This window comes from Macaca fascicularis, chromosome 3, assembly GCF_037993035.2.
Source record: "Macaca fascicularis isolate 582-1 chromosome 3, T2T-MFA8v1.1".
Lineage (NCBI taxonomy): Eukaryota > Metazoa > Chordata > Mammalia > Primates > Cercopithecidae > Macaca > Macaca fascicularis.
This window is the reverse complement of record NC_088377.1, coordinates 52,165,227-52,188,919: the sequence shown is the minus strand read 5'-3', so window position 1 is coordinate 52,188,919 and position 23,693 is coordinate 52,165,227. Positions and strand designations below refer to the sequence as shown.

The 23,693-nt window shown below is 54.0% G+C and overlaps 2 protein-coding genes across 14 annotated transcripts; both read left to right on the top strand.

Annotated features, from left to right (window-relative positions):
- Positions 1-1,088: 1,088 nt before the first annotated feature.
- Positions 1,089-14,450, top strand: TRIM50 (tripartite motif containing 50). 2 transcript variants are annotated; one of them, XM_015447212.4, is made up of 7 exons: positions 1,089-1,266; positions 1,917-2,327; positions 6,349-6,444; positions 7,571-7,801; positions 7,916-7,935; positions 9,967-10,091; positions 13,479-14,450. In XM_015447212.4, exons 2-7 carry the CDS (start codon positions 1,926-1,928, stop codon positions 14,066-14,068), a joined length of 1,464 nt encoding a protein of 487 aa, XP_015302698.1. In that variant the 5' UTR covers positions 1,089-1,266; positions 1,917-1,925; the 3' UTR covers positions 14,069-14,450. The 2 variants fall into 2 exon arrangements, with proteins under 2 accessions (XP_015302698.1, XP_015302696.1); XM_015447210.4 differs by having other exon boundaries at positions 7,913-7,935.
- A 3,766-nt stretch (positions 14,451-18,216) lies between these two features.
- Positions 18,217-23,690, top strand: NSUN5 (NOP2/Sun RNA methyltransferase 5). Of its 12 annotated transcripts, none has more exons than XR_012432308.1 (10): positions 18,217-18,315; positions 18,461-18,583; positions 19,316-19,490; positions 19,566-19,674; positions 21,785-21,923; positions 22,020-22,135; positions 22,525-22,699; positions 22,887-23,097; positions 23,182-23,322; positions 23,398-23,690. XR_012432308.1 is itself a non-coding variant. In XM_074034675.1 (10 exons), the coding sequence occupies exons 3-10, from the start codon at positions 19,452-19,454 to the stop codon at positions 23,522-23,524; spliced, it is 1,053 nt and encodes a 350-aa protein (XP_073890776.1). In that variant the 5' UTR covers positions 18,217-18,315; positions 18,461-18,583; positions 19,316-19,451; the 3' UTR covers positions 23,525-23,690. The 12 variants fall into 12 exon arrangements, 9 of the variants coding, with proteins under 9 accessions (XP_073890776.1, XP_073890777.1, XP_073890781.1 ...); XR_012432307.1 differs by having other exon boundaries at positions 23,393-23,690; XR_012432309.1 differs by having other exon boundaries at positions 21,995-22,135; positions 23,393-23,690.
- Positions 23,691-23,693: the final 3 nt, after the last annotated feature.

Genomic DNA, 23,693 nt, shown 5'->3' with positions numbered 1-23,693 from the left:
GGCGCAGTGGCTCATGCCTGTAATCCCAGCACTTTGGGAGGCTGAGGTGGGCGGATCACAAGGTCAGGAGATCGAGACCATCCTGGCTAACATGGTGAAACCCTGTCTCTACTAAAAATACAAAAATTAGCTGGGTGTGGCGGCATGCACCTGTAGTCCCAGCTGCTGGGGAGGCTGAGGCAGGAGAATGGCATGAACCCAGGAGGCGGAGTTGCAGTGAGCCAAGATTGCGCCGCTGCACTCCAGCCTGGGTGACAGAGCAAGATTCCATCTCAAAAAAAAAAAAAAAAAAAAAGAGGCCAGGCTTGGTGGCTCATACCTGTAATCCCAGCACTTTGGGAGGCTGAGGCGGGAGGATTGCTTGAGGCCAGGAGTTCAAAACCAGCCCAGGCAACAAAGCAAGACCCCTGTCTCTACTAAAATAAATAAAACAATAAAATTTAAAAATTAAATAGAGAGATCAAATCATCATCTGCCAGTTTGTATTAGAAAAAAAGAGAGAGAGAGGGAAGGCTGGGTGCAGTAAAGCTCATGCCTGTAATCCCAGCACTTTGGGAGGCCAAGGAGGGAGGATTGCTTGAGCCCAGAAGCTGAAAACCAGCCTGGGCAACAAAGCAAGACCCAGTACCTACAAAATTTTTTTTAAAAATTAGCTTGGCATGGTGGCATGCGCCTGCAGTCTCAGCTACTCAGGCAGCTGAGGTGGGAGGATGGCTTAAGCCTAGGAGTTGGAGGCTGCAGTGAGCTGTGACTACGCCACTGCACTCCAGCCTGGGCAACAGAGCAAGATGCTGTCTTCCCCCGCCCCGCAAGCCCCTCCCCGCAAAAAAGGAGAGTAAGAGCAAGAGTTTGAGATTCAGAAAGAACTGTTTCCCAGCACCTGTCTGCTCCTGTCCGGGTGGTGAGGTGTGGACGGTGTGCCCAGTCCCTCTGTTTCTGCCCCTCCCCCACAGTGGCCAAGGCCAGCACCTGAATGTTATCAGAGCAGGCCCAACAAAGGCTGCCTCCCCAGTCCCGTGATGTAACCCAGTTTCCACCTGATTCTGGTGACCTTGGGGACACAGGAGTGTCGCTGGGAAAGGGGAGGAGAGAAGGGGCAGAGACCAGGCAGTGGTGCAGGCGTCCAGCTGCACTCCCCACTTCTGTCTCTGTGCCTGCTGTTTCCCTGCTGGGAAGAAGAAAAGGCTGAGCAATCTCTTGATCCATCGGACGAGTGATGCTGGCTTGAGGCCATAGTGGGAGGCCCAGCGGATCGTGAGAAGCCAGGTATTCCAATGTTGGGCTCTCCCTGGGGGCTGCTGGTGCTCTTCCTGTCTCACTGACAAGCTTTAGTAGGGGAGCAGGTGGGAGATCAGGGTAGAGGCCTTGTAGGTTCCAGGCTCTCTAGAATTACCTGGGAGTGTCACCTGTAAATGTAGAGTTCTGGGTCTCACTGGAGACCCCCTGAAGCACTTTTGAAGGTGGACCTCTAGATCTATTACACCTATGCTTTCAACAGTTTCTCAAAAGTTTGGGAACTGATCTAGAAGGCGGAGAGCTTGCCTGGGTTTTGCTGCCCAGTTCTAGGTCCAGATGCCTGCTGGGGCTGGACCTTGCATTATTAGTGTCATTGCAAATGACCCTGCAGATGGCCCCTTTCATGCTTGTCTCCAAATTTAAGTAAAAAATGTAAACACACACACACACACACACACACACGTATCTTTAAGGGACCAGTTTTTTCATTGCAGTCTTTTGTTTTACAGCTGGGGAAACTGGGGCCCAAGGTCATGTGAGTTAGGACTGGGATCCAGGACTGAAAGTGTTTCCTCTAAAAGTCTGGTGCTCCTTAGGGTTGAGGGTGGTGGGTGAGTGCTGGACAGAAGGAGGGGAGAGGACAGGACTGAGGATGGATGCCTGTGTTTCATCCCGGGCAGTGAGTGTGGATGGCTTGGCAGGTGAGCCTGCCGGAGCTGGAGGACCGGCTTCAGTGTCCGATCTGCCTGGAGGTCTTCAAGGAGCCCCTGATGCTGCGGTGCGGCCACTCCTACTGCAAGGGCTGCCTGGTCTCCCTGTCTTGCCACCTGGACGCGGAGCTGCGCTGCCCCGTGTGCCGGCAGGCGGTGGACGGCAGCAGCTCCCCGCCGCCCAACGTCTCCCTGGCTCGGGTGATCGAAGCCCTGAGGCTCCCTGGGGACCCGGAGCCCAAGGTCTGCGTGCACCACCGGAACCCGCTCAGCCTCTTCTGCGAGAAGGACCAGGAGCTCATCTGTGGCCTCTGCGGTTTGCTGGGCTCCCACCAGCACCACCCGGTCACACCCGTCTCCACCGTCTACAGCCGCATGAAGGTGGGGAGCGACGGTGCAGCGGGGCTGGCGGGGCCCGCGGGGACCGGATCTTGTGCTCTCTGGCGCCATCACCTGGCACCAAAAGCATCCAGCTATCCTTGATTTCCCTCCAGCCCTGCCCTGGCGCATTCATTCCTTAGCATCTGAGCGGCAGCTCAACCCAGGTGCCGAGGATTGAAGCCACATGCGCAGGATGGGGCTCTCCTTTTTTATTTGCCGTTCTGGTTGTTTTTCTTTTTATTCTCTCTCTCTCTCTCTCCCTCCCCCCCCTTCCTCCCTCCCTCTCTCTCTCTCTCTCCCCCCCTCCCCTCTGACCCCCTCTCTCCCCACTCTTCCTCTCTCTCTCTCTCTCTTCCCCCCCTCTCTCTCCTTTCTTTTTCTTCTTTCTTTTTGGAGACAGCGTCTCACTCTGTTGCCCAGGCTGGAGTGCAGTGGTATGATCATGGCTCACTGCAGCCTCCAACGCCTAGTCTCAAGCAATCCTCCCACCTCAGCCTCCTGAGTAGCTGGGACTACAGGTGCACACCACCATGCCCAGCTCATTTTTTTTTATGTTTTGTAGAAATGGGGTCTTGTTATGTTGCCCAGGCTGGTGTTGAACTCCTTGGCCTCCAACAATCCTGCCTGGGCCTCCCAAAGTGCTGGAATTACAGGCATGTGCCACTGCCCTAGGCTCTTTGTTTCTGGACACTCCCCTGTTTGCACTCTCTAGTGCATGAGGATGGGGACTTCATTTTGTCCCCTGGTGTATTTCAGTGCCTGGAGCCATACCTGGCACACTGTAAATGTCCAAAATGCTGAATCAGTGAATTCCTGCCTTTGTAGGCCATCACCAAACCTAGCAGATCATTCTTTAATACCTGGCTGGGTGTTATATATATAAACCACCTGTTATAAAACACGTGGCTGGGTGGCTTATGCCTATAATAACAGCACTTTGGGAGGCCGAGGTGGGTGGATCACTTGAGTCCAGGAGTTTGAGACCAGCCTGGGCAACATAGTGAGACCCTGTCTCTACAAAAATTTCAAAATTAGCCTGGTTGGGCGGGCGCAGTGGCCACTCCTGTAATCCCAGCATAAAGCTGGAGGGAGCATGGGTGGGGGCGAGATAGGGCCAGCGAGGTAAGCTGCGGCCGGGGTCTGGAGAGGCCAGTGTGACCCTGGAAGGGATTTGGAGTTTATTCACAGGATGAGGGAGTAAGGCGGGGGCTGGAGGGTTTGAAGCTGGTGGTGATGTGCTCAGATCCCTCTGGCAGAGGGGAGCTTTGAGGGTGAGGCAGAAGGACAGCGAGAGATGAGGGTGCCAGGACCTAAGTCGGTGGGAACTGGGACAAAGGCCTGGGGCAGACCAAAGACAAATCTCGAAAAGAAAAAAACCTGACACCTGTGTGTGGCAAGGAGGGTGAGGGACGGGGAGGTTGACTCCAGTGCTGTAATTTCCCCTTGTACAGATGAAGTGATCGCAGAGAACGATCTGTCATGGGCAGGTTGAGCAGGAGGTGCCTGGGGATGTGCAGTCGGGTTGGGGGCGTGTAGACCAGGACAGCAATGCGGCTCAGGGCAAGGGGTGTGGAGGGTCCTTCCTCCTGGTGGTCACTGAAGTCCCCTTTGATGGAGAAGACCAATCCAGGAGAGTCTACATAGTGATAAGGGAAGACATTGATGATGACCCCAAGGGGTACCAGGCTTAAAATCTGGATTGAGCGAGAGAGAGCCCTGAAAAAGGGATAGAAAGAATCCTCAGAGCGGGAACACCGGCTGAGTGTGGCCTCCCGGAAATCGGAGAGAGCACTGAAGGAGGAGATCACTTGTGTGAAATGTCTCTGAGGACTGAAAAGTGTTAGATGTAGCAGTAAGAACTGATTATCTTGATAAGAGCAGGTTTAGGGGAGTATGGAAGGTGGAAGCCAACTGCGGGTGAGGAAGCTGAGTTTATGTTTTATTAGTTGATGGGAAGGAGGGAGGGAAACAGGCTGGGAGCTTGTCTGTCCTTTGTGGTTAGGATCCAGGGGCCCAGCTTGGGTCCCTGTTTTAGATTTGGGCTTAATTTTTTTTTTTGGAGAGACAGGGTCTCATTATTTTGTCCAGGCTGGACTCAAACTCCTGGCCTCAAGTGATCCTCCCGCCTCGGCCTCCCAAAGTATTGGGATTCCAGGCGTGAGCCACTGCACCCAGCCAGATTTGGGTTTTGATGATCCCAGGGCTCTTCTCTGCTGCAACACAGAATGTAACTAAATTGTACTCATTTATTGCCCTCTTTTGGGTGTTCCTGTTGCCTCCTGTTTATTGAGATCTTGAGATGCTCGATTGATGGGTGCATTGATTTGCGTAACTTAGTTCCTGTCACTGGGAAGGAATGAGTCCCGTCCGTCTGCCTGGGGAGGGTGGCATTGGAATGCCCTTCTGGGGCCACTGTGAGATGTTCTGAAGCCTCATTCTCCAGAGCAAGGACGCTGTCCATTTATGCCAGCAAGTGCTTTGTTCTTTACCCAGCTCCCTTCCTGAAAGCCCCTTGCAGCTCTCCGGTGCTTGGGCACGATCCAAGCCAAAGATTCCGTACACTGCATGAGTACAAACGGATGGGGGCTGTGGTCAAGTCATGGAGTAGCTGGTGGTCCAGGAGTCCCGGTTGGCATCCCCAAAGCTAGGCCAGATTTGGGGCCAGGGCAGTCCAGGAGAAGTGCATTTATGTCAGCCTGGGGAGGTCGCAAATCCATGCTGTGTCCAAGTCCACCAGCAATGGATTCAGGTGTTTATAGGCGTGAGGATTCACCAGGTTTAACCCAGGCCTGGGTAAGCAGCACTGGCCCTAGAATTAGCCTCACCTGGCGCCGGCCTTTTGGCGATGACTCCTGATTAAGTACCCACTAATTCAGGATCTGCTGGTGACCACAGAGTCCATCTGGTGGGTCCCCTACAGGCAGCATTCAATCCAGGAAGTGCCAGCATCACATGGTGACTTCCGGTAGCTGTAACATTTAGTGACTCTCTCCATGTCACGCAGAGGGGTGACATCGAGACCCTCTTATGCCTGGGAAGTTCCTGCTGTCAATGCAGAATATTCTTAAAAAAAAAAAATTTAGAGATGGGATCTCACTATGTTGCCCAGGCTGGTCTCAAACTCCTAACCTCAAGTCATCCTCCCATCTTGGCCTCCTAAAGTGCTGGGATTACAGGCATGAGCCACTGTGCCCAGACTAGAATATGCTTGAATTATTTTATCTTTTTTTTTTTTTTTTTTTTTGAGACGGAGTCTCGCTGTGTCTCCAGGCTGGAGTGCAGTGGCGTGGTGTCGGCTCACTGCACTCCAGCAGTAACTTCCACTTCCCAGGTTCAAGTGATTCTCGTGCCTCAGCCTCCCAAGCAGCTGGGACTACAGGTGTGCACCACCACGCCTGGCTAATTTTTGTATTTTTAATCGAAATGGGGTTTCACCATGTTGGCCAGGCTGGTCTCAAACTCCTGACCTCAAGTGAAGTCCTGTCTCAGTCTCCCAAAGTGCTGGAATTACAGGCATGAGATACTGTGCCTGGACTATTCTTTTTTTTTTTTTTTTTTGAGACTATTTTTTTGAAGTCTCCAGGCTGGAGTGCAGTGGCGTGATCTCGGCTCACTGCAAGCTCCGCCTCACGGGTTCACGCCATTCTCCCGCCTCAGCCTCCCAAGTAGCTGAGACTACAGGCGCCCGCCACCACGCCCGGCTAGTTTTTTGTATTTTTAGTAGAGACGGGGTTTCACCGTGTTAGCCAGGATGGTCTCGATCTCCTGACCTCGTGATCCGCCCGTCTCGGCCTCCCAAAGTGCTGGGATTACAGGCTTGAGCCACCGCGCCCGGCCGTGCCTGGACTATTCTTGAACAATTTAACCTGTTTTGGACTCAAGGATACCTGGGTGGCTCTGGTTCCCACCCTGGTTTCCCTGGGAGTGCTTGTGGCCATTGGGATACTCCCAAGAAGGTGACCCAAGGAGCTGAGAGGAGGAGAAATCAGCTGCTCATGGGGCCATGGCCTGTTGCCTCCAGGAGAAGCTCGCAGCCCTCATCTCTGAGCTGAAGCAGGAGCAGAAGAAGGTGGATGAGCTCATCGCCAAACTGGTGAACAACCGGACCCGAATTGTCGTGAGTGCCCTTCCCTCTGCCCCCTGCCTGGGACCGGCCACCTTCACTTTCTGTTAGAGCTGAGTTCTCATTGGTCCTTTACAGAAAACCAGGCCTTCCATATAAAGTCAGAACTCAAAGCATTCCGGGGCAGGGTGGGGAAAGTGCAAATCCTCTCAGGGAATTCAACCCAGTTGTTGTCAGGACTGGCTCCAGGTTGGCTTTTGCCCTCTGTGTCCTTGAGACTGAGATAACCCAGGACTTGAGTCCAAGGGGGTAAACAGCTCAAAGCATGGGCGTGACTCCTCCGCCCCTGTGCCACCTGTGTCTGCTTGACCTTGCCAGCCTGTCATGGTGCCCTCCCAGTACCTGGGTGCACAGGCATGGAGAGGCTGGTAGTCCTGGGCCCTGGCAGATCTCCCGAAATGAGAGGCACATGGGGCCGGGAGGTGTGGAGCCCCGGCCCTGGAGGTGGCTGTGAAACAGAAACAGGAGCCGAGCAAGATCCAGGAGCACTGGGCATCCCTCATTTACCCTCCTCACCCTTGCGCAGCGGGCGGTATCAGCCCTGCCTGGTGGAGGCAGAGCTCAGGGTTCTGCAGGGAGTTCTGGCTCCCTCACAGCAAAGCCTGCTCGCCCAGGGCCTTCCTGCTTTCCTTCAGGTGTGGAACTCTGTGATAAAACAAAATCTTACATGCACATTTAATAGCTGACATAGGCAAAGTGGAGTGTGGTGGCATGCATCTGTAATCCCAGCAACTCGGAAGGCTGAGGCGGGAGGATTGCTTGAGGCTGGGAGGTCAAGGCTACAGTGAGCTATGATCATGCCGCTACACTCCAGCCTGGGCAACAGAGTGAGACCCTGTCTCAAAAAAAAAAAAAAAAAAAAAAAAAAAAAAAATTAAAACATGCCAAAGCAGAGCCACTCCATTTGAAATGGGAGCTGGGGTCACCCTCCCCATGGCCACCTCCAGGGCTCCCCAAGCATGGGGTGAACTCCCTGCTCGGCGTCAGGCCATGCAGCCTCCCCTGGAACCCAGGTCCCAGGACCAGCCCAGTCAGGAAGGCCCTGGGGACCCTGAGGCCAGCCAGCCAGAGCCTGGCAGCTTGGCTGTGACTCTGCAGTGACCAGCCCTCCCTGTCCCAGAATGAGTCGGATGTCTTCAGCTGGGTGATCCGCCGTGAGTTCCAGGAGCTGCACCACTTGGTGGACGAGGAGAAGGCCCGCTGCCTGGAGGGGATAGGGGGTCACACCCGTGGCCTGGTGGCCTCCCTGGACATGCAGCTGGAGCAGGCCCAGGGAACCCGGGAGCGGCTGGCCCAAGCCGAGTGTGTGCTGGAAGAGTTCGGCAATGAGGGCCACCACGAGTTCATCCGGGTGAGTGGACGGGGGGTGTCCCGTCCCCATACCCGCCAGGGCCTTCCCCTTCCCAACAGTGCCCTGGCTTCGCACCTTCTAGCCTTAACCTCCCTCTCTCTTGCCTTCCAGAAGTTCCACTCCATGGCCTCCAGGTAATAACCTTGGAGAGAGCTCAGCCAGGGTCTGGTGGCTGCAGGCACAGGCATCTCAGCTCCACTGGTTCCTCCATTCGGCTTAACCAGCGCCTCCCAAGCAGTTGCCCACAGCTGACTCTATAACTGAGCCTGGGGAAAACAGAGGAAAGTCACGTCCCTACCTTCAAGGGTCTCGTAGACGAGTGGGGAGGCAGATGGTGAACTGTGGGTACCTAGAACAGCAGAAGTTCACCCAAGCTACAGAAATACTAGAGGAGGGTAGCTCATGCCTGCAATCCCAGCACTTTGGGAGGCCAAGGCAGGAGGACTCCTGGAGACCAGGAATTCGAGACTAGCCTGGTCAACATAGTAAGACCCCATCGCTACAAAAAATACAAAAATAGAAAAAATTAGCTGGGCCTGGTGGCATGCGCCTATAGTCACCATTACTCATGAGGCTGAGGCAGGAAGATTGCTTGAGCCCAAAAGTGTGATGCTGCAGTGAGTCACGATCATCCTGCTGCATGATCCATCCTGGGTGACAGAGTGAGACCCTGTCTCAGAAAACAAAACAAAACACTAGAGGAGGAGCAGGTGTCTGGGGGGCCTGGCAGAGGGGCACAGGCCTGATGGCTGGGAAGGGTCCAGGACCCGAGTTTGCCAGGCAAGCCAAGGGAACGGTCCTGTAAAAGGGGGAGTGGTGTGCAGACTCTGGTTATGAGAAGTTCAGGGTGGCTGGGTGTAAGGCAGGATATCAGGAGGACTGGGAGCTGGGAGAGGTGGGAAATGGCCAGAAGCAACATCCAGGAGCGCTGGCCATTCCTTGCTTGCCCTCCTCACCCTTGTACAGCAGGCAGTATCAGCCCTGCCTGAAACTTGCTCTGCAGATTGTGGGAAGAGAGTGGATCCATGTTCTAGACCCAACAAATGAACACGTGCCATTCCCAAGCCTTCCTCGCTCCCTGTTTATGGGAGACTCCTTGTTTCTCACATTTATTTTAGTCTTAGAGACAATTTGGTCAGGGGACATGGGTTTAAATGAAGGGACAGAGGCTGGGCAAGGTGGCTTATGCCTGTAATCCCAGCACTTTGGAAGGCTGAGGCAGAAGGATGACTTGAGGTCAGGAGTTCAAGACCAGCCTGGCCAACATGGTGAAACCCCATCTCTACAAAAAATACAAAAATTAGCCAGGTGTGGTGGTGCACGCCTGTAATCCCAGCTACTCGGGAGGCTAAGGCATGAGAATCGCTTGAACCCGGGAGGCGGAGGTTGCAGTGAGCTGAGATCACGCCACTGCACTCCAGCCTGGGCGACAGAGTGGGAGTCCATCTCAAAAAAAAAAAAAAAAAAAAAAGAAAAGAAAAAAAAAAGTCCGGGCGTGGTGGCTCATGCCTGTAATCCTAGCACTTTGGGAGGCCGAGGTGGGTAGATTGCTTGAGCTCAGGAGCTCAAGACCCGTCTGGGCAACGTGGCAAAACCGTCTCTACCAAAAATAGAAAAAAAAAAAAATTAGCTGGGCATGGTGGCGCATGCCTATAGTTCCAGTTGCTAGGTAGGCTGAGGTGGGAGGATCACTTGAACCCAGGAGGTTGAGGCTGCACTGAGTCGAAATCACGCCACTGCACTCCAGCCTGGGTGACAGAGTGACACTCTGACTCAAAAAAAAAAAAAAAAAAGACACATTACTTGGCCCCCATAATTGGTTTCTGATTGGCAGGTCTGGTATGGGGTCTAAGAACCTGCATTTCTGACCATTTCCCAGGTGGACCATTGGCTTTCCACTGGGAACAGGTTGGACCATTTTCCAGCCAACACTGCTGGTCCCCAAACCTACACTCTTGAGAAGCACGCTATAGAGCGTTTCCCCTTCTCGGAAGGAGATGGGTCCTCTCTGAAGGGCTGTGCAGAGGAGGGGACGATGGGCATTGATGAGCATTGTGACTGCAGTCCTGCGCTGTGGATCTGGCTGGGCAGACGTAGATAGGATGGAGGGATGGGGCGAGCCACATGATACATTGCTCTCTTGTACTGTGTACTGTCACCTGCAGAGCAGAGCTGCCGCAGGCGCGGACCTTGGAAGGCGCATTCAGCCCCATTTCCTTCAAGCCAGGCCTCCACCAGGCTGACATCAAGCTGACCGTATGGAAAAGGCTCTTCCAGAAAGTTCTGCCAGGTGAGGCCCTGACCCGTCCTCCTTCCTGAGGGCTGCCGCCCAGGGCAGGTAGCAGTTCATTGATTGTATCAGAGAATAAGCTACAGAGAACTTAGACGGAGGTTTGCGGAGGGTCCTGGTGAGAACATGGGACTGAGTTTCGAACAGCTTGGGTTCATGCTCACTTCATCCCTTCCTAGCTGGTGGCTGGGCAAGTTGTGTCATTTCCGAGCCCCAGGTTCCTCATCTGTAAAGTGGGGCTATTAGCACCCACCCAGCCAGGCTGCAGAGTTTGTATGTAGACATACGTGTGTTGCAGTTTAGTGCTTCATAAATGGTATTAGGTTGGTACAAAAGTAATTGCGATTTTTGCCATTACTTTTAAAAGTAATGTACTTTTTGGCTGGGCACAGTGGCTCATACCTGTAATCCCTGCACTTTGGGAGGCTGAGGAGGGCAGATCTTCTGAGGTCGGGAGTTCGAGTCCAGCCTGGCCAACATGGTAAAACCCTGTCTCTACTAATAATACAAGAATTAGTCGGGCATGGTGGCATGCACCTGTAATCCCAGCTACTCGGGAGCCTGAGGCAGGAGAATCACTTGAACCAGAGAGGCGGAGGTTGCAGTGAGTTGAGATGGTGCCATTACACTCCAGCCTGGGCAACAAGAGCAAAACTCCATTTCAAAAAAAAAAAAAAAAAAAAGTGATGTCCTTTTAAAAAATGTCTTTCCTACTCGAAGGACAAGTGGCCTTAAAAGTAATGGCAAGGCCGGGCGCGGTGGCTCAAGCCTGTAATCCCAGCACTTTGGGAGGCCGAGACGGGCGGATCACGAGGTCAGGAGATCGAGACCATCCTGGCTAACACGGTGAAACCCCGTCTCTACTAAAAAATACAAAAAAAAATCTAGCCGGGCGCGGTGGCGGGCGCCTGTAGTCCCAGCTACTTGGGAGGCTGAGGCAGGAGAATGGCGTGAACCTGGGAGGCAGAGCTTGCAGTGAGCTGAGATCCGGCCACTGCACTCCAGCCTGGGCAGCAGAGCGAGACTCCGTCTCAAAAAAAAAAAAAAAAAAAAAAAAAAAAAAAAAGTAATGGCAAAAACCGCAGTTACTTTTGAACCAACCTATTAGTTCTTGCTCTCTGTCGAAAACAACTCAAACACATTTCATTCCTTTATTATTAGGATGCTGTTTTGTACATAAGGGAGATTGCTAACAGAGTGATTTCTTCCACCAAAAGCAAAAATAGGGTTTGTATAAAAGAAGGGGCTGGGCGCGGTGGCTCATGCCTGCAATCCCAGCACTTAGGGAGGCCAAGGTGGGAGGACTACTTGAGGCCAGGTGTTTGAAACCAGCCTGGGCAACATAGTGAGATGCCATCTCTACAAAAAATAATTAGTGGGGTGTGGTATCATGTGCCTGTGGGCCCAGCTCCTGAGGAGGCTGAGGCAGGAGGATCGCTTGAGCCCAGCAGTTGGGAGGCTGCAGTGAGCTATGATCACACCACTGCACTCCAGCCTGGGTGACAGAGGAGACCTCATCAGTAAGAAAGAAAAGAATGAAGAAAAAAAAAGGAAAGGAAAGGAGGAAAGAAATTGCAGTTTGTGAACAGTGAATCCTGTTCGTACATTTAACTCAGCAGTGTACACTTTACCCAGTTTAGTGGTAGGTTCTTTAGCCTTTGTCTTTTCGAGTTTGGCAATGTAAGCCACAGACTTGGGACCCAGGACACTGCCTCCCTAGTGACGGCGGATCTCATCACCTTCGTTGTCATTGGTCCTGACAGCTTCCACCAGCTTAGTCAAAGCTCCTTTGTCTTCCAAGTTCACCTGTGTGAAGGCGATAAAACTCTTCACTAAAGAACCTCTAAAACCCTCAACATCTACTACTACTCTCTACATTATCGGTGATGCGGGTCTTCCTGCGGACTAGACGTCCCAGTCTTGCCTTCCCCTTGGTGATGCAGTAGGGGACTCCATTGTAGAACAAAGGCACAGGCAGGAAGACAGCCAGCTTGATGGGACCCAGGCTGTGTGGAGTCACCACCAGCTGAGCCTTTTTTTTTTTTTTTTTTGAGACAGAGTCTCTCTCTGTCGCCCAGGTTGGAATGCAGTGGTGTGATCTCAGCTCACTGCAACCTCCGGCTCCCAGGTACAAGGGATTCTCCTGCCTCAGCCTCCTAAGTAGCTGGGACTACAGGCGCATGACACCACGCCCGGCTAATTTTCGTATTTTAGTAGAGATGGAGTTTCATTATGTTGGCCAGGCTGCTTGCAAACTCCTGGCCTCAAGTGATCTGCCCACCTTGGCCTCCCAAAGTGCTGGGATTACAGGTGTGAGCCACTGTGCCTGGTCCAGCTGAGCCTTCTTGTTCTCTACCAAGGTGATGACGGTGTTAATTCCTGCTCCAAGGACAGGTGGCCTCTTAGTGGGGGACGTCCCCTTTGCCGGCAGCTTTCTTCTCAGTCAGGACCGACAGTCTCTGCTTCTTGTCTTGCTTTGCCTCTGGTCTGTACTTGTGGGCCAGCTTAAGCAGCTGGATAGCTGTTTGGCAGTCCAGGACCCGGGTGAACTGGTTAATAGTGGGAGGCACTTTCAGCCACTTATAGAGGATGGCTGTCCGCCCCCACACCCTGACTGAGCGGGCCATTGCACAAAGCGGGCGAGGTCCCTTTTGGCCTAGAAGTCCTGTCCAGGGCCAAAAGTCTTAGGCCTTTTCTCAAACAGGGGATTCACCACTTTCTTGGCCTCCTGCTTCTTCACGCCAGCAGGGGCCAGAGCCACCTTCTCCCCCTTGGCCTTCTTTCCTTGCGGCATCTTGGGCGGCAGGAAAGGGGTGGGGAGGGTGGGGGGGCGGGGGAGCACATTTCACGTTTCTGGGGTAAACGGATCAGCTGGTAGCTAGCAAAAAGCTCAGGTGGGCTAGTTTGTCCTTGAATAGGCTGACTAGGCTAGCAAATCCAACAGCTGCAGTCGTTGTGGGTTCTCCAGAAAACCCTGAGGGCTGAGCTGTGAGCTCGTGGGACAGGTGTCTTCTGGGTCCTCCCCCAGCACCTCTGCCTCAGGCAGGCGGGCCAGAATCCCTGAGCCCAGTGTCCATTTCTTTCTCCGGCCACCTCAGCCCCCAACAGCCCACCAAGCCACTCCCTTTTATATAAACCCTGTTTTTGCCTTTGGTGGATGCAATCAGTCTGTGATTGATCTTCCTTATGTAAAACTTCATTCATTCATTCATTCATTCATTCATTCAGGGAGCAGCCCTGTACCAGCCCCTTCTAGGTCCTGGGGATAGAGAAATGAGGAAGACACAGCCCCTCTCCTTGGGGAGCTCAGGGCCTCCGTCATCCTCTGTGGGCGGGGTCTGCTGCCCTCCACGTTGCCTCATAGGCCCTCTGTGATCTCCCTCCCAGCCCCAGAGCCTCTCAAGCTGGACCCTGCCACTGCCCACCCACTCCTGGAGCTCTCCAAGGGCAACACGGTGGTGCAGTGTGGGCTCCTGGCCCAGCGGCGCGCCAGCCAGCCTGAGCGCTTCGACTACAGCACCTGCGTCCTGGCCAGCCGCGGCTTCTCCTGCGGCCGCCACTACTGGGAGGTGGTGGTGGGCAGCAAGAGCGACTGGCGCCTGGGGGTCATCAAGGGCACAGCCAGCCGGAAGGGCAAGCTGAACAGGTCCCCCGAGCACGGTGTGTGGCTGATCGGCCTGAAGGAGGGGCGGGTGTACGAAGCCTTTGCCTGCCCCCGGGTGCCCCTGCCCGTGGCCGGCCACCCCCACCGCATTGGGCTCTACCTGCACTATGAGCAGGGCGAGCTCACCTTCTTCGACGCTGACCGCCCCGATGACCTGCGGCCGCTCTACACCTTCCAGGCCGACTTCCAGGGCAAGCTCTACCCCATCCTGGACGCCTGCTGGCACGAGAGGGGCAGCAACTCGCTGCCCATGGTGCTGTCCCCGCCCAGTGGGCCTGGCCACCTCAGCCCTGAGCAGCCCACCAAGCTGTAGGGCCACCCAGGGTCCTGCCGGCCCACAGGCCCATCCCCACAGGGCACCAGGGACTCACGGGCTTCTGTTGGGGGGTCCCAAGGTGATATCTTCACTGTTTAGGAAGGTCTTCAGGCCTGTGTGTCCCTGGAACATGTAATGATAGGGAACAGGACCCCATTCCCTTTGCCATCAGCCAGGGGTGTATTTGTAAACGTCAGCCCCCAGGCCTTGGCAGCCACGGGACACACAGAGCTCCCCATGGTCCCTGCTAACCACGCTGTCTGCGCAGACGCTTCCAGCTGAGGGCAGAAATAGTCCCATGTATACTTTTTCCTTATTACTGTGAACTTTCAACTACTATCAAGGATAATAAATTTGACATTCTTTCTTTCTCTTTCAATGATTTGCAAATATTAGTCGCTGTACATACATACTGCTTTATGCTTCAGTCTCTTTTTTTTTTTTTTTTTTGAGATGGAGTCTCGCTCTGTCACCCAGGCTGGAGTGCAGTGGCATGATCTCTGCTCACTGCAACATACACCTCCCAGGTTCAAGTGATTCTCCTGCCTCCTGAGTAGCTGGGATTACAGGCGTGCACCCCACACCCAACTAATTTTTGTATTTTTAGTAGAGATGGGGTTTCGCCGTGTTGGCCAGGCTGGTCTCGAACTCCTGACCTCAGGTAATCCACCTGTTTCAGTCTCCCAAAGTGCTGGGATTACAGGCATGAGCCACCATGCCCAGCCTCAAGTCTTTAGTTTTAGAGACAGGATCTCGCTCTGTCACCCAGGCTGGAGAGCAGTGGTGCAATCGTAGCTCACTGCAGCCTGGGCTTGAACCTCCTGGGCTTAAGCAATCCTCCTGCCTCAGCCTCCTGAGTAGCTGGGACGACAAGTGTCTGCCACCATGCCCAGCTAATACTTAAATTTTTAGTAGAGACGGGATCTTGCTGTGTTACCCAGGCTCGTCTGGGCTTCAAGCAATCCTCCCACCTTGGCCTCCCAGAGGGCTGGGATTACAGGTGTGAGCCACTGGGCCCAGCCTCCCATACCCCTTTGACTCACCATACGACAGGCTAAGTGGGTTCTGGAAACTCCGGGGTAGCCCTGTAACCAAGATGCTGGCTCTGGCCACTGGAAGTCAAACTGGGTGCACAGACCAGTAAGAGGGCCTGAGGGAGCCTAGCGGGGGCAAACAGCAGCCCTTAGCCTCCCACAGCCCTGACTCTCCTGCCTCTCCTTGGTCTCCTTCGAGGATTCAGCCTCTCCTCCTCGCCACTCATGCTGAGGGGCTCCAGGCTCCTCTTCCGGCTGTCTACACCTCCACACCCACGGCTCCAGTCATCACTTCCACAGGGATGACTCAGAAGTTCCCTCTCCAGGAGACCCGTCTCTTACATGCCACATCCACTAGAGCTCCAGCCATTCAGCAGCTCCACCTGGACGTCAAGGGCATGTCCCAAACTGCGCTCATGATCTTCCTACTCCCCCATCCCTGAGATTTATCCTGTGGCTGTGGTGTCCTGTGGCTACTGTAACAAATAACCACAAACTTGGTGACTTCAAACAATAGAAATTTAATCTCTCATGGTTTCGAAGGCCAGACATCCAAGATCACGATTATGGCAAGGCCGCGCTCCCTCTGGAGACTGTGGTGTAAAACCTGCCCCTTTCCTCTTCAGCTTCAGGTGGTGGCTGCCACGCCCTGGTGTTTCCTGGCCTGTGGCTGCATCATTCCGATCTCTGCCTCTGTCTTCATGCGGCCTTTTCTGTATATGTCAGTCCAATCTTCCTCTGCTTCTCTCTTGTTTTTGTTTTTTTTTTTTGAGACAGAGTCTTGCTCTTGTCATCCAGGCTGGAGTGCAATGTCGCGCTCTCGGCTCACTGCAACTTCCGCCTCCCGGTTTCAAGCAGTTCCCTTGCCTCAGCCCCCTGAGTAGCTGGGATTACAGGCATGCACCACCACACCCAGCAAATTTTTGTATTTTCAGTAGAGATGGGGTTTCACCATGTTGGCCAGGCTGGTTGCGAACTCCTGGGCTCAAGGGATCTGCCAACCTTGGCCTCCCAAAGTGCTGGGATTGCAGGTGTGAGCCACTGCGCATGGCCTTTCTCTGCCTCTCTCTTATAGGGATACTTGTGATGCCACATAGGGCCTGCCCAGATAAGCCAGGATAACCTTCTCTGCAAATCCTTCTCCTGATCACTCCTACAGATCTCTTCCGTAGAAGGTGACATTTCCAGGCTCTAGGAATTAGGACCTGCTCTCTCTGGGTGGCCATTGTCCACTCCACCACCCTGGGTTTCCCCATCCTACCAAAAGACACAGCATCACTGTGTCAACTGCTCAAACCAAAAACCTATGAGTTACTCTTGACCTGTCCTTTTTCCTGAGCAAGTTCTGGGGATTTAACTTAGTGGTCGCACTGCCAACTTCAACTTAACTCCACTGCTACCAACTCAGTGCAGGCTACCAGTTCTTGCTTTAGGTGACTGCCATGACCCCCATTGGTCTCTCCCTTCCTCAACTCTGCTCCCTCTATCCTATATCCCCACACTGTAGCCAGACTGATTATGTATGTATGTATGTATGTATGTATGTATTTATTTATTTATTGGAGAAAGAATCTCGCTGTATCCCCCAGGCTGGAGTGCAGTGGCACAGTCTCAGCTTACTGCAACCTCCGCCTCCCAGGTTCAAACGATTCTCCTGCTTCAGCCTCCCGAGTAGCTGAGATTACAGGTGTCTGCCACCATGCCTGGCTAAATCTTTGTATTTTTAGTAGAGACGGGGTTTTGTCATGTTGGCCAGGCTGGTCTCAAACTCCTCACCTCAAATGATCCGCCTGCCTTGGCCTCCCAAAGTGCTAGAATTACAGGTGTGAGCTGCTGCACCTGGCCAGACTGATCTTTTAAAGAAGTGTATGTGAGCACAGCACTCCATGACTTAAAATCCTTAAGAGGACTACCATTTCTCTCAAGATAAAAGAACAAAATCCTTGTTGGGCACAGTGGCTCATGCCTGTAATCACTGCTTTGGGAAGCCAAGGTGGGAAGATCGCTTGAGGCCAGGAGTTCGAGACCATCCACAGGCAACATGGTGAGACCCCCATCTCTACAAAAGATAAAATTAGCTGGGTGTGGTGGTGCACACCTGTAGTCCCAGCTACTTGGAAGGTAAAGTGGGAGGATTGCTTGAGCCCTGGAGTTCAAGCCTGCAGTGAGCTATGATGGTGCCACTGCACTCCAGCCTGGGTGACAGAGTGAGACCTCATCAAAAACAAAAACAAAAACAAACTATTATTGTGGCTTTAAGGCCTGGATCATACCTACATCACTTACTGTATTTGACCAAACCGGCCCATTTCAGGTACCCAAATACCCCATGTGCTTTCTTGCTTGGCTCTGGGACTAATGTGGTCACTGGTGCAGGGTGAGTGGCAGGTATTGTGAACATTGTGGACCTGGAGTTGCTAGGACCTTCTCTGCCATTGCACAGAAAAAGCCTCCCTGAGAACACAGCCATTGGAGGACACATGACAGAGGAAGATAAGCCAATACACAGAGACACATAATTACGGCCAGCGTGGGGGGCTCACGCCTATAACCCCAGAACTTTGGGAGGCCGAGGCGGGCAGATCACCTAAGGCCGGGAGTTCGAGGCCAGCCTGGCCAACATGTGAAACCCCGTCTCTACTAAAAATTGAAAAATTAGCCGGGCGTGGTGGCGGGCGCCTGTAGTCCCAGTTACTCGGGAAGCTGAGGCAGGAGAATGGCGTGAGCCCGGGAGGCAGACGTTGCAGTGAGCCGAGATCACGACACTGTGTGACAGAGTGAGACTCTTTATCTCAAAAAAAATTTATACATATATACATATAATGACCAATACACATGTGAAGATATTCAACCTCAATAACTGCAGTTAAACAGCAGTAAAATCCCATTGTTTGCCCATCAGATTGGCAAAGACTGAAGAACTAGAGAAGAAATGGCCAAACGGGCTCGTAGAGTCGCACTCCCCACCCCGGCAGGTGCGCGATCACACACACTCCTTGCAGGGGGACTTCGACCGGAACTTCCGGTCCCGGAAGGTCGTGCTCTTTGACCCCGGAAGTTCGGGCGTGCGCAGAGCCCGGTGCGCTTTGCGACAGAGCCGTAAAGGCGCGCGGGAACATGGGGCTGTACGCTGTCGCGGCAGGCGTGCTGGCAGGCGTGGAGAACCGCCAGGGCTCCATCAAGGGGCTGGTGTACTCCAGCAACTTCCAGGTAGCGGGCCCGGGCGCGAGAAGTAGGGGTGTGGGGTGAGGAACCCGGGGTGGGGTGAGACGGGCACCGGTGGGGTCGGGAGTTGGGGCCCGGCGAGGAGGGCCGGCGGAGCCCCGGTCCCAGCCTGTCTCCCTCGGCTTTACAGAACGTGAAGCAGCTGTACGCGCTGGTGTGCGAAACGCAGCGCTACTCCGCCGTGCTGGATGCCGTAATCGCCAGCGCCGGCCTCCTCCGTGCGGAGAAGAAGCTGCGGCCGCACCTGGCCAAGGTGAGCGGAGGGGCGGGGCGGGGCGGGGCGGGGCGGGGCGGGGCGGGGCGGGGCGGGGCGGGGCGGGGCGGGGCGGGGCGGGGCGGGGAAGTGAACCCCGACGGTGTGCGCTTTGTCATCTGGTCTTAGCTCTGCTGCCGTGCACGGCGGGACTGGAGCAAGTCGCTCATCTGAAATGAGTATGAGCAGACCTTCCCTGGGTAGCGAATTGAAATGGGATGAAAATGCTTAAACTTAGAGTGTTTTGAAGAATTAAATAACCGAAGTACAGAGTAGTAGTGGCGGAGACTGTAAGGAAGTCGGGCGTGGCGGCGCGCACCTGTGGTCCTAGCTAGTCGGGAAGCTGAGGGGGGAGGATCACTTGAGCCCAGGAGTTCGAAGCTGCAGTGAGCTATGATCTGGCCACTGCACTTCAGCCTGGGCTACAGAGCTAGACCCCAGTTATTAAAACCCCAAACCCACGAAAGGGTAATGTCGGCAAGAAGTTGGGTGCAGAGGTCTACTGGTGAACATCTGTGGGGAAAAGGTCTAAGGCTGGGAAGCAGGATGCCAGGTTCTGATCCTGTTCTGTAGTTAATTTCTGGTGTGATCTTGGGTGAGGTACCCCACCTTTGTCTGCCAGGTTATCTGTTTAGCCATTCCAGTGCCGGGGCTCTATTAGAGTTAGTTCTAAGGCATTTATGCGTCATGCTTAGGGCTTTTTTGTTTTCGTGTTTGTTTCCTCATCCCCAGGTGCTAGTGTATGAGTTGTTGTTGGGAAAGGGCTTTCGAGGTGGTGGGGGCCGATGGAAGGCTCTATTGGGCCGGCACCAGGCGAGGCTCAAGGCTGAGTTGGCTCGGCTTAAGGTTCATCGGGGTGTGAGCCGGAATGAGGACCTGTTGGAAGTGGGATCCAGGCCTGGTCCAGGTGAGCTGGAAGGAGTTGGGGGTGGGGGAGGCGGGGAACTTTGCTTCTGTCTACTCACTGCTCATTGCGTCCTAGTCTCCCAGCTGCCTCGATTTGTGCGTGTGAATACTCTCAAGACCTGCTCCGATGATGTAGTTGATTATTTCAAGAGACAAGGTTTCTCCTATCAGGGTCGGGCTTCCAGGTGAGAGCTTAGAGCCCTGGCCGTCCTCATCTAGGGAGGTGGGGTAGTGGGAAGAGAAGTGGCTGGATAGTTGTGACTTTGCTCTCTGGGCTTTCTTCCTACCTTTCCAGCAGTTTCTCCATCTTCAAGGTTTGTCTTCCTCCCATCCCTTAAACATCAAACTCCTAGGAGTCCCATTCTACATTCTTTCTGGATCTCTACATTTTTTTCTCTAGCTTGAACTCCTGCCTGCGACCTGGTGATTCTCACCGCCCAGAGTAGACTTCCCTTCCTCCTCAGGCTCATACGAATGCACCACAGATGCCACAGCCGCTGCGTTCGCCATCTCTCCTCTCAAACTACACTTAGTGCATCCCCAGTTTAATCTAACAGATGTCACTATCTTCCACCCATTTGATCAAGCCAGAAACTGAGTCATCCTAGGTGCTTCCTTCCCCTCCCTCCAATCATTTACTCCCCCACCTTCAGCATCTTTCTCAGCTCCACTCCTTTCTCTCTTTTTTTAAGACTGAGTCTCACTCTGTCACCCAGGCTGGAGTGCAATGGCATGATCTTGGTTCACTGCCTCCCAGGTTCAAGCGATGCTCCTGCCTCAGCCTCCCAAGTAGCTGGGATTAGAGGCTCCCACCACCATGCCCAGCTAATTTTTGTATTTTTAGTAGAGATGAGGTTTCACCATGTTGGCCAGGCTGGTCTCAAACTCCTGAACTCAGGTGATCTGCCCGCCTCGGCCTCCCAAAGTGCTGGGATTACAGGCGTGAGCCACCGCACCTGGCCTCTACTCCTTTCTCTTCATCCCCTTGGACACTGCCTAGGTTAAGCACTCATTTCTTATTGGGATTACCACAAGAACTTCCCAGACTGGTCCCTCTGCTTCCAGACTGTCTCACTGCATTTTCCTCCTTGAGGTTGACTGTAGGAAGCTCTAAAGGCAGATCTGATGCTGTTACTCCCCTGCTAAGCTCTTTCTTTTCTGAGATGGAGTTTCGCTCTTGTTGCTCAGGCTAGAGTGCAATGGCGTGATCTCAGCTCACTGCAACCTCTACCTCCCAGGTTCAAGCAATTCTCCTGCCTCAGCCTCCTGAGTAGCTGGGATTACAGGGATGCAGCACTGTGCCCGGCTAATTTTGTATTTTTAGTAGAGACGGGGTTTCTCCATGTTGGTCAGGCTGGTCTCAAACTCCTGACTTCAGGTGATCCGCCTGCCTGGGCCTCCCAAAGTGCTGGGATTACAGGCGTGAGCCACTGAGCCCGGCCATGCTAAGCCCTTTCTTGGCTTCATTGTGCTGTCCCTCCTGCCTTCTCTCCAGGTCCATCTGCCACGGTGCTGTGTGCACCAGTGGGCCAGCAACAGTGGCTGGTTCCTGTCCCATGCCACTAGCACTGGGCTCACACCTGTCTCGTTTTGTCCTTTGGTGGCTCTGAGAAGCAGCCTCTGCCCCTCTTCCTTTCCCCCACTCTTTGTAAGATCCTTTCTTCTGCCTCTACCATGTTGCTTGGACACCAGGCTGGAATAGCAGAGAACAGCTGCTTGCGTTTGAATTCCAGCTCTATCGCTTTGATAGATTTCTGAACCGAGACATGTGGCTCTCTAGGCCCATTTCGGCATGGATCGGGTAGAGTGGGCGGTCCTCCTTTACTGAGTTACAGTGAATGGAGTTTTAACCTAAGTGCCTCACACTCCTCATCCATCAGGAATGAGCTCAGCTCTCACCTCCCTGCATCCCCTCACCCCCCCGTAAAGTAACCTTTCTCGAAGGTTATGCTTCAACAGGAATAGCTAACATTTATTAATTTGTGCCAAGTAAGTATCTTGGATATATTGGCTCATTGAATCCTCACACCTACTATTTTACAGAGATGCCAGTGGGCCTTGAGATTGAATCACTTGCCCAGGCTCCCACTGCTGGTAAACAGGAGAGGGGGCTCCTGAGCCATCAGTCTGGCTTGACAACCCATTCCCTCAACTGCGGAGGATTCCATAGGATTCCACAGCCTCTAGCTTATCACCCTGTTGATTTCTCCGTAGCTGGGGTAACATTTGTTGCATGTTGGAATGGGGCCTGGCAGGGAGAAATTCGGGAAATGATGAATGGTTCTTCCCTGGCAGCCTCGACGACTTACGAGCCCTCAAGGGGAAGCATTTTCTCCTGGACCCCTTGATGCCGGAGCTGCTGGTATTTCCCGCCCAGACAGATCTGCATGAACATCCACTGTACCGGGCCGGACACCTCATTCTGCAGGACAGGGTAAGCAAGAGGAACAGAAAAGAGAAGAATGTGTAGGTGTGGGAAGGGCCTAGCCTGGGGTCTCTGTTCAGCCGGCCCCTGTGCTCTGCCCGCCAGGCAAGCTGTCTCCCAGCCATGCTGCTGAACCCTCCGCCAGGCTCCCATGTCATTGATGCCTGTGCCGCCCCAGGCAATAAGACCAGTCACTTGGCTGCTCTTCTGAAGAACCAAGGGTGAGTGCCACAGTCAGGAGCCGGGAGGAGGGCATGGGGTTTGATTCTATGCCTTTCAGTGGGTAATGAAGGCTGAAAGGATGGCGTCCGCTTACTCTTTCCTGCTGCACCAAAGCAGTTCATGGTATTTGGCCCAAGCTAAGCTTCCCCCACTGCAGGTGTGAGATGTGGATCCCTTAGCCCTTGGGGCGGAGACCCCAGGCCAGTTACCTCTGACCCTGGGCTCTTTAAACGTAGGCCATTTCGATGTTGTATGTCCTGGCTTAACCTGCACATTCTTCGATATCGTGTGTCCTAGCTTAACCTGCACATTCTGGCTGGCTGTGACAGGCCCTTAGCTGCTCCATGCGTGCTCAGGTCACCCCTGCTTTGCCCTCTGCCCTAGGAAGATCTTTGCCTTTGACCTGGATGCCAAGCGGCTGGCATCAATGGCCACGCTGCTGGCCCGGGCTGGCATCTCCTGCTGTGAGCTGGCTGAGGAGGACTTCCTGGCGGTCTCCCCCTCAGACCCACGCTACCGTGAGGTCCACTATATCCTGCTGGATCCTTCCTGCAGTGGCTCAGGTGAGATGGGGAGAAAGCGTGGCCGACGGACTTGTAGGTCCACAGCAGCCTAGACCCAGAGTCATCATTTGTTTTGGTCTTGGTTCTGACACTTTAATGGGCTGGGGACCCTGTGGCAAAGGTTCTCTGTGAAGTGAGGATTTCAGGACTGAGGCAGCCTGTGTGACCGAGACACGCTTTTCCTTAGGTATGCCGAGCAGACAGCTGGAGGAGCCCGGGGCAGGCACACCTAGCCCGGCGCGTCTGCATGCCCTGGCGGGGTTCCAGCAGCGAGCCCTGTGCCACGCGCTCACTTTCCCTTCCCTGAAGCGGCTCGTCTACTCCACGTGCTCCCTCTGCCAGGAGGAGAATGAAGACGTGGTGCGAGATGCGCTGCAGCAGAACCCTGGTGCCTTCAGGTACGGGGCGTGCGCCAGGGTCGTGGGAGGGGGGACAGGGGTGAGCTGCTCTCTTACCCAGCACTGGGGCTATTTCCCTCACAGGCTAGCTCCTGCCCTGCCTGCCTGGCCCCACCGAGGCCTGAGCACATTCCCTGGTGCCAAGCACTGCCTCCGGGCCTCCCCTGAGACCACGCTCAGCGGTGGCTTCTTCATAGCCGTAATTGAACGGGTCGAGGCGCCAAGGTGAGTGAGTGGGAGCATGCTTGGGAGATGCAGGATGGCACCGGCACATCTGACATCTACACTTCTTTAGTTCAGCCTCACAGGCCAAAGCATCAGCACCAGAATGCACACCCAGCCCAGCCCCAAAGAGAAAGAAGAGACAGCAAAAAGCTGGAGCCGGTGCTTGCACGCCGCCTTGCACATAGCAGCGGCTTCGGGCTGACTCCTTCCTGGTAGGAAAGGAAGACGCCCGTCCTCTCCGTGGAGGACCCTGGGCCCTCACCGCATGCAGCAGTTTGGGTTTTGAAAGGTTATTGGGTCCTTTCCTTGGGCTGTGTTCTTGCTGGTGAGAAAAGTGCCTGCAGAAATAAAATAAAATGCAGAACGTACTC